We start from the raw sequence: 14,851 nt of genomic DNA on the forward strand, positions 1-14,851 counted from the left end.
CTTTATGTATCCTCTTTTTTTCTGTTGCAATTGGTCGATTTGTTTTAATGTTTGTCGTAATCTTAATCACTCAAGACTAAGATTCTTAATTGCTTTAATGTATTTCTTTATAGAGCAATATGAATTGCCTTGTGTCCGAATGGTGCGATTAAAAAAAATGTTCCTTGCCTTGCCTGGGATGACTTCTCAGCACCTTGTGACCAAAAGTTGGATAAAGCAGCACAGGCCACCTATGTAAAGTAGTAATGTAAACATACTTACACATTAGTCATTGTCATTTATCTCAGGTTTGAAAACAAAACAATTCAACAGTCAAATTTAAGCCTGAAATTTTAAACCTCTCAAATTGTTTGTCCAGCTGATGAAAAAAGTATTTTGTTCATTATAATAGGGTTATTGCTTTATAGGATATCTTCACATTTATATTACCTTTATACTACTGAGAATCAACACACATATACTTAAAAAATATCAAGGTACAGAGTTGCGATTAGACAAAATTATACCTAATTTTGTTCAAATGAATACATTGATATGAATGATTGTTTTTATTTTGAATTACAGTAATGTCTGATCTTCCTCTTTATAAACTGACGTGTGGTGTGCACTGCGCATGCGTCGGGAAGCTGCCGTTCTTTTAAAGGTAGATAAAAGCATTTATTCTTGGTGGAGTTTTATTCATATTTTAATACAGTTATAATGTGGTACTTACAATGCTCCTATTTTGTTATGCAGCTAATAACTTGACTCCAGGGTTATTTCAGTTTGGAAGCTTATTTTAGTCGGGTAGTTTTGTTCGATTAAAACGAATAATAAAACTAATAATAATATTTCATAATATCTTCATATTACCATTTATACCGATAAGAATGCTGATATGACTCACATGTTGTTGTTTTTTTATGTGATTTTAAAATCCTGTCATTCGGGGGCTTAACTTCCGGTTCCGCCTGCTCTGAGCCAGCCTGAAGATTTGGCTCTGTTTTCACTACGAGGCAATAATTAAAAAATAATCACGTTGATACCTGAACAATATCACCCAACGACTGATTCGGTGTGTTTGTTGTGACCTTCCTGCTGCACACAGAAGCAGGTCTCCATCAGTGTCCAGACCACCATGAGTGAGCTGCGCGTGTTTGCATTCATCGCGTTGAGCTCGCGAAGTGCGCAGATGATCCTCTCCCCGTAGCTAACGCTAGCTCTGCAAAAAAGCGGCTCTCCGGGTCCACTCGCCGGCTCCACCGTCACGGGACAGGCACTGGTCAGGCAGCTGAAGGTAATCAACAAATCCTCTTTAACGCACAACTGCTTACACCACTGGTTTGACACGTATGCACGGTTCAGATGTGAAGTCAGCAAGCAGGTGGTGCTGCACAGCCGGGGGAGTGCAGAGTGGATCTTTTAGATTCAGTCTGTAACCTTCCTGACAAAGTGCTTTCTCATGCACCGGGTTACATCTGGAATGCCTCAGCTCATGTGCGATGGGATGTGTCGAAAAGCTGCATCGTGCGTGCATATACCTGTATTTTACCACTAAAGCTCATATTTTTCAAAGAATTTTCCTCAGATATTAATAAAGTAGTCCTATTTTGAAGTCAAGGGCTGTTAGATCCTTTTATTAAGCACGATTATGCATCTTTATTTATTTCTTTATTAGCCTTTATTTAGTCAGGAGCACCACATTGAGATCAATAATCTCTTTTACTAGTGTGTCCTGGTGTCCTTTCAGTTTGGTTACACAGTATAATTTGAGAGATTTATTGATCCGTTATATTATGTATATTTATAGTTGTGTTGTCTATAGCTGCCTGAAGAAGAAAAAAAACCCATACTGGTTTGGTAAAATGTTGACATTAAGGAGCTTGGTTGTTGACAAGACCGAGAGCGAATAAAGAAAAAGAGCTTGAAATTGTGACCGAGACTCTGGTCTCCAGTACTACAACACTAGTCTGGACAAATAAAGTGGAGACAGTGACAGCGTTACCTGCATTTTTTGTCTCAGCTGACCATGACAGTCAATCTCCATGTTTTCGATGTCGGCCTGCTCCGGCTCACCTGGATTTATTGAATGTGTCATGAATCTCTGCAGAAAAGTTGGCAGAGAGCCACGAGTTACATTGAGATGCGATGATGCAAGGTCATGCAAACCTGTGGCACTCCAGGAGGAGGATCGTTCATCGATATGCACAATGATTGATGATGAACGCCTGTCTTCTCCCTTCCCGGGGGACCACAGCAGACCATGATGCGCTTTGTGACTTGGCACAAGTTTTTACACCTGATGACTGATTCCAGGGTCGTAAGATCTAAAATCACCAACTCGTTGCTCCAGTCTCTAGACCACCACCACTGTACCTAAAACTCGGTCAAATGAAATTGGGCCAGTGGGTCAGTAGACCTCCTAACAGGGTGATTCACCAACTGGACTGTGTGGATTATTTCAACAATTATTTGGAACAAGTGTTTTTTGCATTGAGAATCACCCAAAAGAAATAATCCAACATTGCAAATCTTTTTTTAATGTAACATTCAAAGGGATTTCTTTGTTTCTAAACAGCAAATTCTAGTTTGTAAAGCCAGTACGTCTCTTAATCGTTAGATGTTATTAAATCTTCAGCTGTTGCGTTCTCTGCAGTTTTTATAAAAACAAATCAATTACTGTTAAAAGCAGCTTTTAGAAGCAAGTAATAGTTGTTTTTCCTCTGTGAAGTAATCTACCTAGTGCATCTCTATCACATTTTGGTTTCACTAACGGTCTCCCTTCTTTTGTTTTGTTATTTTTCCTCCTGACAGACACAACACCATGAATCTCTTCCGCCTTGTTTGCCGCCACAAGACAGCTCTGGTCATTGGGACCATTTGCAGTTTTGCTGTAGTCCTTGTCTTCTTGGCCAAGTGTACCACCGAAACACTAAAGCAGGGTCACCAGGATCCTCCGGGCAGAGCGCCCCGAGCCAGCGACCAGCAATCCCGCCCAGAGCCGCATAATCCCGCTTCCACCTCCAAAGACCTGTCGGCATTTCTCGTCGTCCTCGTCACAACAGGCCCTAAGTACACAGAGCGCAGGAGTATTATCCGCAGCACCTGGCTCGTCAAACGGGAGTCGGATGTTCTGGCCATGTTTGTCGTGGGAACCCAGGGCCTCCCCAGCGAAGACCTGCAGAACCTGAACACGGAGCAAGGCCGGCACAAAGACCTGCTGCTACTGCCTGACTTGCGAGACTCTTACGAGAACTTAACTCTCAAGCTGCTGCACATGTACTCCTGGCTGGACCAGAACGTTGACTTTAAGTTCGTCCTCAAGGCAGACGACGACACGTTCGCTCGCTTGGATCTCCTGAAGGAGGAGCTGAAGGGGAAAGAGCCCAGCCGGCTGTACTGGGGCTTCTTCTCTGGGAGGGGTCGGGTGAAAACAGCCGGGAAGTGGCGCGAAAGCTCCTGGGAGCTCTGTGACTACTACCTGCCCTACGCGCTGGGCGGCGGCTACGTCCTCTCAGCCGACCTGGTGCGCTACGTCCACCTCAGCGCGGACTACTTCAAGACCTGGCAGAGCGAGGACGTGTCTCTGGGCGCCTGGCTGGCGCCGGTAGACGTTCGACGGACGCACGACCCGCGCTTTGACACCGAGTTTAAATCGCGTGGCTGCAACAATAAATACTTGGTGACACACAAGCAGAGCTTGGAGGACATGTTGGAGAAACACCAGACTCTGCAGCGCGACGGCCGGCTCTGCAAGGAGGAAGTCAAATTGCGGCTTTCTTATATTTACGACTGGAGCGTGCCGCCCTCTCAGTGCTGTCAAAGAAAGGATGGAATCCCGTAATGGTGGACCTCTTTACAAGGCCGATCTTTGCGTTCATAATATATAGTCGCATTATCCATGTCAGGGGTCTTAAGATCCTTTTTCGACCACCAAACCTCCATTGTTAGAAAACTTGAACATCCTGTTTCCGGTACTAGACACAGTAAAAACTGTGGCATTTTTCAGAACCGCTGGAAAATGAAGAAGTGCCATTTTGCTGATTTTGTCCAGTTAAATCCTGTTCAGCTCCAAGTTTTACTTCTTTCTCAACGTTTATGTTCACCTTTGAAACTCAGTATAATTGTTACTTAAGTTGTAGTTCAACAAATGATACAAGCATTTGCAAGCTATCTGTGGGAGTATAGATATTGTGTATTAACTAAGGATAAGCATTGAAAGCAGAAGTGACTTAATACTTCCCTTCTTGATTAAAAAAAAAATGTTTCTGTTCAGAGACATTGACGACGTTTTTGTGAAATCTGCAGCTTTTATCATGTCTAGTACCAATTTTTTACAGCATAAAGTGATTCAACAACAGATAATTGAGCAGGAAAACTTCTCCCTCAAATTTGGAATCAGAAAGCTACTTCAGTCCTTCCTTTGCTTTCCTTCACGTCAGAGTTCATCCTTTCCTTTAACGGCCTCCTCCCCTCCTCTGTTCATCATCTGCTGTACCTTTTTTGCTAAATGTTTTCCAACGCCGCGAGACGTGTTTTTAGGAGTACTTCGGTATCGTAGGAAGCACAGGGACACACAGACGGGAAAGTCTCACTCTGCTGTGTTACACCTCATTTGTGTATTTGTATTTTATTTATTGTTAATTTATTTGGCAGCACACACTACCCCGGTAGTGTTGAGTTTGAACCAGATGTGCGGTGGAGTTTATGATCATGTTGGAGGAAAACTGGAACTCACAGGAGCAGTGAATTTAAAAGGAGAAAAAAAAAAAAAGAAAAAGTTCAGATTTGAATGGAATTCTTTTGTCGATTGTGCAAAGAGTGTGTGTGTAGATGACCGGATGTGTAGTGGTAATCACAGGCTCGACTTTAAAGTTGAGCTGATGAATGTTTGCAAAACTCGACGAGACTACCAGCTGGCACTTGGTCACTTTTTTTTTTTTTTTTTTTCCTCTTTAATTGTACAAATTATGTCACATTTGTTTTCTTTCATGTCCTCAAACTCAGACTGATACCAATGCAGTGGGAAACTTGTACTTTATCTCTGAAAGGTCACGGTATGTCGGGGATGTTATTATCATATTCAGTGCAATTGAACTTTAAATGGTTGTTTTTACGTAAATCATCTCCCACCCTGGGTGTTTTATTAAAATTTTAAATGGCCTGTTGTCTCTTAAGTCTTTATTATGTTAATAGAAAGGATATGAAAACAATTTTCACAAACAGTCGAATACATAAACATGATAGATGCGTCTCCAAAAAGGCACAACTACCACAAAGATAATCTCTTCAAGCGCATGCAGAATCTACAAGAGGTTTCAGTCCAAGTTGTATCAAGGAATCTCACATGGACGAGGGACTTCAGCTGCATGTAGGTAGAAAACTGTGTTCCTTAAGCCTTTTGGCCTTTTTCTGACATCAATGTAGCTTTAGATCAACTCTTCACCCATTTTAACTGCATTATTTAGATTTGTGCCTAAAGGTCAGGAGGGCTTCTAACAAGTTCTATATATATATATCTATATACCACTGGTTTAAAACTAATGGTCGGCTTTTTAATTCAGATATTCTTCTAATCCACCATGCCGTCCACAAAGTGCTCCCAAATAGTAGAGAGAAAACACACTCCTCAGTTTGGCAGTCATGGTAGTAACACAACAAACCATAAGGAAGATATTGGATGTTACACCTTCAAACTCCCACATGAATTCACCAGGCATAATAAACATTTTAATCATAAAAAAAAACATTTTTATTTTTATGTTAATTACATGCAGTTGCCCTTTTTTTTTTTTTTTTTTTTGTACTTCTGCCATCTAATTTTTCTAAGTTATATCAACAACATAAAAATGGGTGCGTTTGAAACCAGATCTCCGGTATTGCTCGTTGCCTCTAGACTCTCAAAGAAGCAAACTTCACTTTATGCCGATACGGCTTTAGCTATCGGTGTTGATTTTAGTGCTCATTTTGAATTCCTACATCGAGGAGTTATGTACCAATTGTTTCTTTGGCTTACTGGTACTTGAACTTGAGGAAATAGTTCATATTTTTTAGAGCTTCACCTCTGACCTTCCTAACTGACTTGTCACTTTAAGGATTGCAAATATTTGTATACTTCTCGGGTTTCTTAGCTTGCCAGCAGCCGGATCGCACATCGTGTTTTAGTTGAGGCTGCTTGTTGATTTTTGACAGCGTGAGCAGTTTAGTCCATAATCTTTGCTCCTCATTTGACAGGATGTGCGACGTGCCTCAGAGCTTGTCTCACATAAATAAACTCTGGGATATTCTTCAGCATTTCACTCCTCTTCTTCTCCTCCAGCTCATACTGCAAGACAGGAAACATCTGTTTGGACATCCCCACAAATACAAAGGAACTAAATATTTCATCATTTTGAATCTGCATGTGTGAGTGTTTGTCCCCCCCCCCCCCCCCCCCCCCCCCCCCCCCCCCCCTAACTACATACTTTTTGTATCCTCTGCTGCCTTGCACGTAGCTTCACCTCCAAGTCGGAGGGTGAATGGAGAGCGAGCTCCCTCTGCCTGCGCTGCTCCTTCTGCTTGACTTCCAGGACACACTGCAGCTCCGGCTTCCTTCTCGGCAGCAGACCCCTGAAGATGCACCAAAGGGCAATTGATTGTGCTGTGAATCTAGATTGTTGTTTTTTTACTTCGCCGATACAAGAGTTGAGAGGTCTTTCCCCTTTGTAGAGATTAGCAGCGATCTCTACAAAGGTGCTGCATCTTTACCTGCAGCAGAATTAAACACCACCTAAGCGTATTGCTTATCCCCCGGCTTCAGCTGCACTGGTGAACCCTAAGAGGATTCTGCGACTGAGGAAGTGGACGTCTGAACTATTCACCTGGAGTACTATTTCAACTCAGTCATGTGCAGTTATCAGGTGGATTTTTCAACAAAACTGGCAGAAAGGGTGATCATATAGAAAGTACGCCTCCACAAGTCAACTATTAGAGTGCATTAAAGGCCACAACAAACATCTATCAAGGTTTTTCTCATCTTGAAGGAAACGTTCAGTTATTATTATTATTATTCACACCTACAATGAGTTGAAGTATAAAATCCTGTATTGACGTTGCTGTTGTGTGTGTGTGTGTGTGTGTGTGTGTGTGTGTGTGTGTGTGTGTGTGTGTGTGTGTGTGTGTGTGTGTGTACGTGGAACAGCTTGCTGCTGACGTGTGACCTGATCATATAGGCTGACAAATACAGACGGCGGAGTTTTCTCACCGTCTGTGGCAGAAAATCAGCTCTTGATGGAGCGCCCTGTGCTGATGAGATGCCAGGATGGGATTTGGCAGCTTTCTGGGTTTTATGAGGTCATCATCCTCCTGCCGTTGATTGTCAGTCACCTGGCAGGGCAGGACTACTCTGCAGGGATGTCGGTCTATTATGAATAAACACAAGCCAGCATGTTTAGTGCAGAGCTCCAACATTCATCAACAGAAACAGAATACAGCTGAACACTCGTGTAAGTGGCTTTTTTTTTTTTTTTTATCTGTGTGTTGCATTCTCCATCGATAGAATTCAATCAATTGAAGGATAATGAATTGATCTCAAACACTGATTTTCCTTAACTTTATCTTACCTCGTCTATTTTGAAGGCCCATGTTTGGTAATACCTAAACGAAGACAAGGAATTAAGTTACTGCAGATTTTATTATTTTCGCAGGCAATCCCGAGACCCATGAGAACATTCAAACAAATAAAAACCCTGTGAAAGATTACGACTAGAATGAATAAACTTTAAATGCACCTATTTCTGTAACTACTAATGAGATTAAAAAGAGAGCGATTTATAATGTTGAATTGCTTTTCAAACTGGAAACACTGATTTATTTATTCATTCCAAACAAGACATAATACAAAACACAAATGGAGGAAAGAAAAAAAAAAAAAAAAAAAAGGGAAGAAGATGCTCAAAACCAAACAAGAAAAGGTCATTTGGATTCTCTTTGTTTCTGCGTGCCCGTAAATGAGGAGGAGGAAGTTTGAAAAACAAAGCAACAAATGAAGCACTTTTCATACAGAGACGTATTCGGTGTTTCAGGAGTGATTGACGAAATCTAAATGGAAACAACAATGCATACATAACTGCGTATGCACACGCACGTAGGATAACGTTACGACAATAGACGACAATGAAAGTCCGTTTTTTTTTTTTCTCGACAAACAGCATGAAAGTGAATGAAAACATACCTGTGTGCTCTGGTAGAGACGCATTGCAGAGACTAGAGATGTTGAAGTTTGCTCAGCCGAGACACAAAGGTCCAGAGAGAAGAAGGAGGCTCAGTGTTGTGCAGGTGCACAGTGACGCTGATCAGAACAGGTGTGCCACTCTGTCCTGTGATCAAATCTCATTAACAGTCTTACGACCCTTTGTTCCATCCTTCAGGACAGTAACTGCTGTTGTCCCCGAAGACAAGCAGCTGCAGCAAATGAAGAGATTAACATAATTTAATATAAAGATTAAGATTACTGAAATTGAAAACAGAGCTTTGTGTGAGTGCCTTGCCGTTACACTCGTTATCTTGCTCATACTGAGAAGATGACCTAATTTACGTCTTTCTGACTCAGTGACAGGCCTCTGTCCTTCTGCCTTTAGTTCTGCAGTGGGACAAAAATTCGACGACACAGAGCAGAAGAACCCTGTTGAGACAACCAACAACAACTGCATGTAATAAAATTAATTCTAATACAAAAATATGCCAAGCTTACCGCAGAGATAAACAGGAAATGCATGTAGGGTATATGAACAGTGTTAAAAGTTGAGACGCTTAATCTGCTCAGCTTTTATTTAAAAGATGGCACCTACATAATTCATTCTCTAATTTTATTCAATGAAAAGAGTAGAATCTCATAAATATGAATCACCATTATCTTACAAAGCAAGGATGAGAAATATAAAAACTTGACTGGTGCAGAATCGGACAAGTTGATCAATATAATAACAGAGATATTCCCATAATGAACAGAATGGTTCACAACTTCCAGATTTGGGATTGAGTCAAGCAGTTATTTCAGTTTTTCCCGTGCAAAAATAATTGTCCACAACTGATGTAGGTACACATGGGAAAAACTTTTCAGATAGCTTGACTTTTTTAAACAAGTATATGCAAGAAATTATCAAAAAAAAAAACATATCAAAATTAGTTGTAGTTCATCAGAAAACTCTTTTGTTTTTCTTTTCCATTTCATTTTCCTACACTATAACATCTCATGTATAGTTTTAATCATAATTCTACATTTTCACCCATATCTCCCTGGGGAAATGTCTGCGCTTGAGAAGTTCTTCACTATTTGACATGTAAAAGATCAATTAGTTAAAAACTGGATATGAGAGTGTTATATTGGACAGTCTGCACTGAACTCCTGAGTAACAGAAGGTGGCTCTTTTGCATCTTCCGTGCTTCCGATACTGCTCTGCTGAAGCATTTTCTTCTTTTAATCGGGAGTGGATGGACAAACTGTGTCATTGTGCTCCTCTGTGAATAAGGTGGGTGTGGCCCAGCTGTGCAAAAGTGTAGAGTGGGTGGAAGCTCACTTTAATCCCCAACCGTCCTTCTGGTGCTCCCAAAGGTGTGACAGGGTTCTGAGCAGGGATTCTGTTTCCGATTTTTTTTTTTTTTAAAAAGAACCAAACATAAAATCAACATATATTTCCGCCATTTTACTTGCAGATTTGTATATTTGTAATGCTTGCTATCTGCCATGTGAAATAACACATTTATGACTCAAACATGCTACATCCGAAAATAATGTCTTGACTGTAAAACAGGTCAAAACGTAGTGACTACCCAATTTGTCAAGCTTCATTTAAACAATTCACTGAAGTTAAATAAAGGTTATATGTTTGTTTTTTTCCCCAGGGAATAACTTATGGGTTTGACTGGGACATGTGTTCTGAATTTTGTTGATTATTTGCAAGCCATTTGTTTGGTAAACAGTTCTGTGACCCCGCAAGATTACATTTGGCAACAACGCGACAAATAAAGGTAGCTAAACATATCATTGTAATCCCTCAGAGGTGCAAATCATTAAGTTGGAAATAAATTGAAAAGAAAACCAAGATATCAGATTAAATATTTTCTACACCATCAAAAAGCACCTATAACTTTAAGGAATATCTACAGGAAGAGATTTCTGGCCGCCTCAACGCCACGACAGATACGGAGGTTAAGTTTCTGAGAGACAACAGCTTGCATGACAAGCAGCTCACAAGACAACAGCTTCAGGCACGGCTTAACCCTACCAAAGTGAACACGTCTCGGTTTCCGTTAGATGAGGAAAAGACGAAAACACTATGAGCAGCAGGTTTAAGAGGTCAAGTACCTGTCAAAACAGTGCAGTTAAAGCCAGCAAGGAAAATAACAAGATGTACACAGAAAAATCGTAATTTGTCTTTTAGGTGACAAATGTGTAACGTACAACTGAACACATGTCACTAAAACTACAACTACTGGTGTGTTTTATTCCATTTAATGTGTTGTTCATATTGTTGTTGCAAAAGATGAGAGGGGGCAAAGTTACGATACAAATATATTAGAACATTTCCTCATATACGTTTCTTGGTCAAGTGTGGTGTTGTAGATGTTTATGCCCAGCAGGGGGCGGCAATGCAGTGAAAAAACCCAAAATGAATATCCAAACGTAGAAGAAGACTGTGATCCAGGGAAACGGAAATGTCAACCGAGTGAAACGAAGAGCGCTACATTAACAAACATCTGCTCTTTTAAACAGAGGATGAACTGCTGATTCAGAGGAACCGACATTCGTCTATCATCGTCACAAAGCAAGCTGCGAATATGACAAATGGTAGGTTTACTGCGCGACTGGAGCTGCTGCCTGTAAGTTTGGCTGCTAGTGGAGGCTAGCTTAGCTGTAGACGTGGCCCAGGGCTGCTCTGCCTCTCTGGAACACCAAACTAAACTCCCTGTCACTTTGACGCCGTCGGTCCACACGTTTGTTACACCTGCACTTTTGTTGTGAGACTAGTTGGGTTGGGTTGGAAACTTTTCTCGTCTTCGTCAGACCGTCAGGCACTTTGCTAACTGGCTTTGATTGATCTGTCAGCGGCTAACGCTAAAACACAGTTTCTCCAGGGAGACTGCTGTTTGTCCACATTTACCACCTTTATTCTGTTCTTGCTCTGCTGATGTGGGGACGTCCAGTCGTAGTTATTTACGCCTGTGCTTGAAAGATCTGCAGTCAAAAGATCGCGCATATCTTAAGTTATATAGTTTCAGGCTATAAAGTTCGTTTAAACTAAGCTTGCATCCTTCTGTTAAGAATTTTGTTTGGGATGTTACAGTAAAATGAATACTCTAATATTTAAAATTCTAATTTGGATGAGTTTCCATCAATGTCTTTATACAAGCAAAAGTTAACATAAGAACAAAAGCTTTTTAATTACCCTGTGTGAAAACAAGAAGTAGGCCTTGGATATTTAATCTTTGTTTGTATGGGACTGTCTCGTGGCTCAGAATCTTATATAATTTCAGTCTAGTTTTCATTTCCACGGACATTGCATTTAATAGCAAACTTATTAATGTCTCTTATCACATTTATTATTGTATTGCTTACAGCTACTAAAACATTTATGGAGAACAAGTGTGTTTGTTATCATGACGTTATTCTGCCTTCTGCATTAAATAAATGAGTCGATGCAGCACAATGACATGATATGATAGTGTAGTTAGGTACTTGTATACTTAAAATATTTAATACACTTTGTAAAAGTTGATTAAACTGTGTTTTTAAACTAACTCGCACTCATCCCAGACAATGATGGCTTCCTTTTCACAGTGTACTCTTTCGATGGCATCCTCGTGTTCGGGCTGCTGTTTATCTGCACTTGTGCGTACCTCAAAAAGGTGCCTCGCCTCAACAGCTGGCTGCTTTCAGAGAAGAAAGGGGTGTGGGGAGTCTTCTACAAAGGTAAATAACACAGGATGAACACTTGATTCTTCAGCACACACGTTTGATTGATACACACATGTAACTGTGGGGTGGATGCCAAAGTTAAATGTGATTCTGGGTTGGTTTGTCTGCATTTGACACAAAATAATGGAAATTTAACTGAGATAATTACTTTAAATGTTGGTTGGGTGATTTGAAAAGAACTAGGGCAAATCAGAAACTTGCAAAGTGCTGTCAGAAAAAGCATCAACATCAGAAGGTCCATAAATGAAAGCATGACAACTTTACGGTAATATTTTTCTGGCTGAGTCTTCTCTTTGATGTGGTACAGTACCTTAACTTATCAGGTATTCATTACCTAAACTATTAAAAAGACATTTGTTGTGTGGTTTGGCAAAGGCATGCTGTCTCAAGTGTAATTTTTTGATATTGTGCAATGATATTTTACTTGCTTTTTACTTACTTACTCTTTATTTTAGTCCTGTTACAATAATAATTTGTATGTTTTGCACCCACACTTTCAGAATATTAGTCTTATTTCAAATTTGATTCGAATCGATCAGACTTTATTAATTCCACATGGTCATCACAGCAGCAGTTTCACGTTGCACAAAATAGTTAAAGACAATATAGTTATGCACAGAGAAACAGACTATAAATAGATAATTAGATCAATATATCTGCAAATATTGTAAGTGTTAAGGCCATAACCAACTTACTAATTACAAGTAGATGCAAATAGTCTCGTATTTCTGCTAATAAATTTATTGAGTTTAACACCTGCTCATTGATATTGCGTTATTTCTTTAGAATGTTTCACTCTTTTTGGTCACAAGTCCTTTTGTATACTTGGAGATAAGTGTTTTCTTGCTGCACTGTTTTGATTGTGCCGGACTGTAATTTCCTGATCTGTTTGGAGAATTACTCCTCAGCACTGAAAAGATAGACTATCTATTTACAGCGCTCCTCGCTCTCCCACTTCCTCTGTGTATAATCGACTGGCAATTTCCCTCACGCTTGCTGTCTTTTTGTTCTCAGCGGCGATAATTGGGACGAGGCTTCACGTTGCTGTAGCAGCATCCTGCTTGATCATGGCCTTCTACATCATCTTCCTAAAATGATAGTTGGACAGGTGTGGAGAGGACTGGACGGGTGCGAGGGGGGATGGACTCATCTCTGTGGTCACTAGTTGATCCCTGCTGCGGGACCCTTGATGGATTATTCTGATTGATGAAACCCCACTGGGCCTGCAGACCCCTGTGAAAGTCAAGCCAGTGCTGCCCCCTTCTGGGAACATAACTCCTTCCTAAATAATATGTGTGCACTACAGACATGAAGGGCGCCTTCAATCTGTTCCGTGGTTATTACAGAGGGGAGAGCCTGCTGGTTCACATACTGTCATTCTGTCGTTTGGTAAACCCAGTTCTTGTTGTCATTCGCACCACATCATTATTTATACTGAAGGATGCAGCAGATTTAAGGGCAGTGTGTGCATTATACCTTGTACTTGTATACAACTTATCCTAGCTGTATATATTTGAAAGAAATAAAACCTAATAGAGATTTGCTAGAGGTTCTGTGTGATCAACCTGAAAATGACCAATTCTCCTCTTCTTGCTGCACTGGTTTTTAAAATCACTTCTTCTGTCAGTGGTGGAGGGAAAAAACAAAGCTAATATATAAAGATGTCCTTGTGTACACTATATTTTGCTTTTATTGATCCCTTATCTTTTGTTAACAGTCTAACATCTGTTAAACTTCTCTCTCTTTTTTTTTTTTTTTTTTTTTAAAGTTGAAAATCCACATTTTGCACAGGTGTATGATGTATGTACTTTGACATTCAGTTATATGCTAGATGCTGGACATGTGTTGACGGCACAGACTGGATCACTGTTCATTAAAGAGCCCTGTTACAAAATTGTGTCACAGAAAGAAGTGAGATCTTCGTATCATTTATTTGGATATATTAGATTGCTGTATCAATGGATACGTCCTGCCTGAGGACGTAAAAGCATTGCCAAATAGGGATGGTGTTTTCCATGCCATTTTTGTTCATTACTATTGTCCTGACTTTACTTTTGCCTCCTTAATTGTAATTAAGCGGTTGTTTTTGAAGGGGACATGATGCAATTTTGAGTAAAATGTTGATCATATAAAGACTGTGTTTATTTTCTTCAAGAAAGTAGGAATCATCTTTTCATGTTTTTCTGTAAATGTCATGTACGGAAGTTCCTGTGGAGATATTCATGGATTTATTTTAGGTACCACCATGAATGATCAGCTATGAGATCAGCATGATAAGCCAAATGTCCTCTGCATCTCAAACTTAAGTACATATGAGGCTCTGTGTCATCTTTGTACATCAGTAAAACCCTGCTGAAGTTCACAATAAGATACAATTAATATTCTTTACATGCCATGAAAAATTAGACCGAAAGCTGGGGACTCTAATTTGATTCATTTCTGCACAGTAGCAGCCTTTTTAATGTAAACCTTTGTTTTCACAGTTGCAATTCTTTAAAACAGATTTACTTAGTATTGCCCATACGGATCCCATCCAAACTATAAATGTGGGAACCATAGCTAAAAGGTCAGTGTTCAAACCTGGGCAATTGCATATGGTGTTTGCATGTTTTTACCTTCAACCGTGATCCAACCTCCTTCACCCAGGGTCCTAAAATGTCAACGTTTGGGTAATTGCTGTCTCTACATTGGCTGTGAATGTGTTCACATGGATCACTGTGTGCCTCACACTGGTCGACTGGAGATACCGCCCAGAGAGTTTTCTGCCTTCTTTTGTCCAGTGTCAGCTGCAAGAGGCCCCAGGAACCTGGAAAAAGTAGCTTTTGATGATGGAGGGATGCAGATGTGACTGTTAACAGTAGCCATTTCTCTTTGACCAAGTAACCTAATTCAACGTTGTATTACAAGATTTGTGTT

General features: G+C 40.3%; 3 protein-coding genes across 3 annotated transcripts; 2 read left to right on the top strand and 1 right to left on the bottom strand.

Annotated features, from left to right (window-relative positions):
- Positions 1-599: 599 nt before the first annotated feature.
- On the top strand, positions 600-5,143 carry b3galt6 (UDP-Gal:betaGal beta 1,3-galactosyltransferase polypeptide 6). Its single transcript, XM_080462399.1, has 3 exons — positions 600-643; positions 1,088-1,276; positions 2,794-5,143. The coding sequence occupies exon 3, from the start codon at positions 2,804-2,806 to the stop codon at positions 3,821-3,823; it is 1,020 nt and encodes a 339-aa protein (XP_080318525.1). The 5' UTR covers positions 600-643; positions 1,088-1,276; positions 2,794-2,803; the 3' UTR covers positions 3,824-5,143.
- LOC308109053 (protein FAM107B) lies at positions 4,930-8,396 on the bottom strand. Its single transcript, XM_080462400.1, has 5 exons — positions 8,192-8,396; positions 7,581-7,614; positions 7,223-7,379; positions 6,444-6,588; positions 4,930-6,304 (listed from the first exon to the last, which is right to left on the bottom strand). The coding sequence occupies exons 1-5, from the start codon at positions 8,213-8,215 to the stop codon at positions 6,203-6,205; spliced, it is 462 nt and encodes a 153-aa protein (XP_080318526.1). The 5' UTR covers positions 8,216-8,396; the 3' UTR covers positions 4,930-6,202.
- tmem167b (transmembrane protein 167B) lies at positions 7,201-14,063 on the top strand. The gene is made up of 4 exons (XM_080462401.1): positions 7,201-7,463; positions 10,733-10,807; positions 11,798-11,929; positions 12,950-14,063. The coding sequence occupies exons 2-4, from the start codon at positions 10,798-10,800 to the stop codon at positions 13,030-13,032; spliced, it is 225 nt and encodes a 74-aa protein (XP_080318527.1). The 5' UTR covers positions 7,201-7,463; positions 10,733-10,797; the 3' UTR covers positions 13,033-14,063.
- Positions 14,064-14,851: the final 788 nt, after the last annotated feature.

The sequence above is a fragment of the Lipophrys pholis genome (genome assembly GCF_963383615.2).
Source record: "Lipophrys pholis genome assembly, chromosome: 4".
In the NCBI taxonomy this organism is placed as follows: domain Eukaryota; kingdom Metazoa; phylum Chordata; class Actinopteri; order Blenniiformes; family Blenniidae; genus Lipophrys; species Lipophrys pholis.

What these genes read in the sequence shown, in the direction of transcription:
- tmem167b (XM_080462401.1), top strand. An exon ending in GTGGGGAGTCTTCTACAAAG is followed by an intron (nt 11,930 to 12,949) that starts GTAAATAACACA and finishes TTTTGTTCTCAG; the next exon opens with CGGCGATAATTGGGACGAGG.
- b3galt6 (XM_080462399.1), top strand. Translation starts at nt 2,804, where the DNA reads ATGAATCTCTTCCGCCTTGTTTGCCGCCACAAGACAGCTCTGGTCATT.
- LOC308109053 (XM_080462400.1), bottom strand. Translation starts at nt 8,215, where the DNA reads ATGCGTCTCTACCAGAGCACACAG. An exon ending in GGGCCTTCAAAATAGACGAG is followed by an intron (nt 7,380 to 7,580) that starts GTAAGATAAAGT and finishes TATTCATAATAG; the next exon opens with ACCGACATCCCTGCAGAGTA. An exon ending in GGCAGCAGAGGATACAAAAA is followed by an intron (nt 6,305 to 6,443) that starts GTATGTAGTTAG and finishes CCTGTCTTGCAG; the next exon opens with TATGAGCTGGAGGAGAAGAA.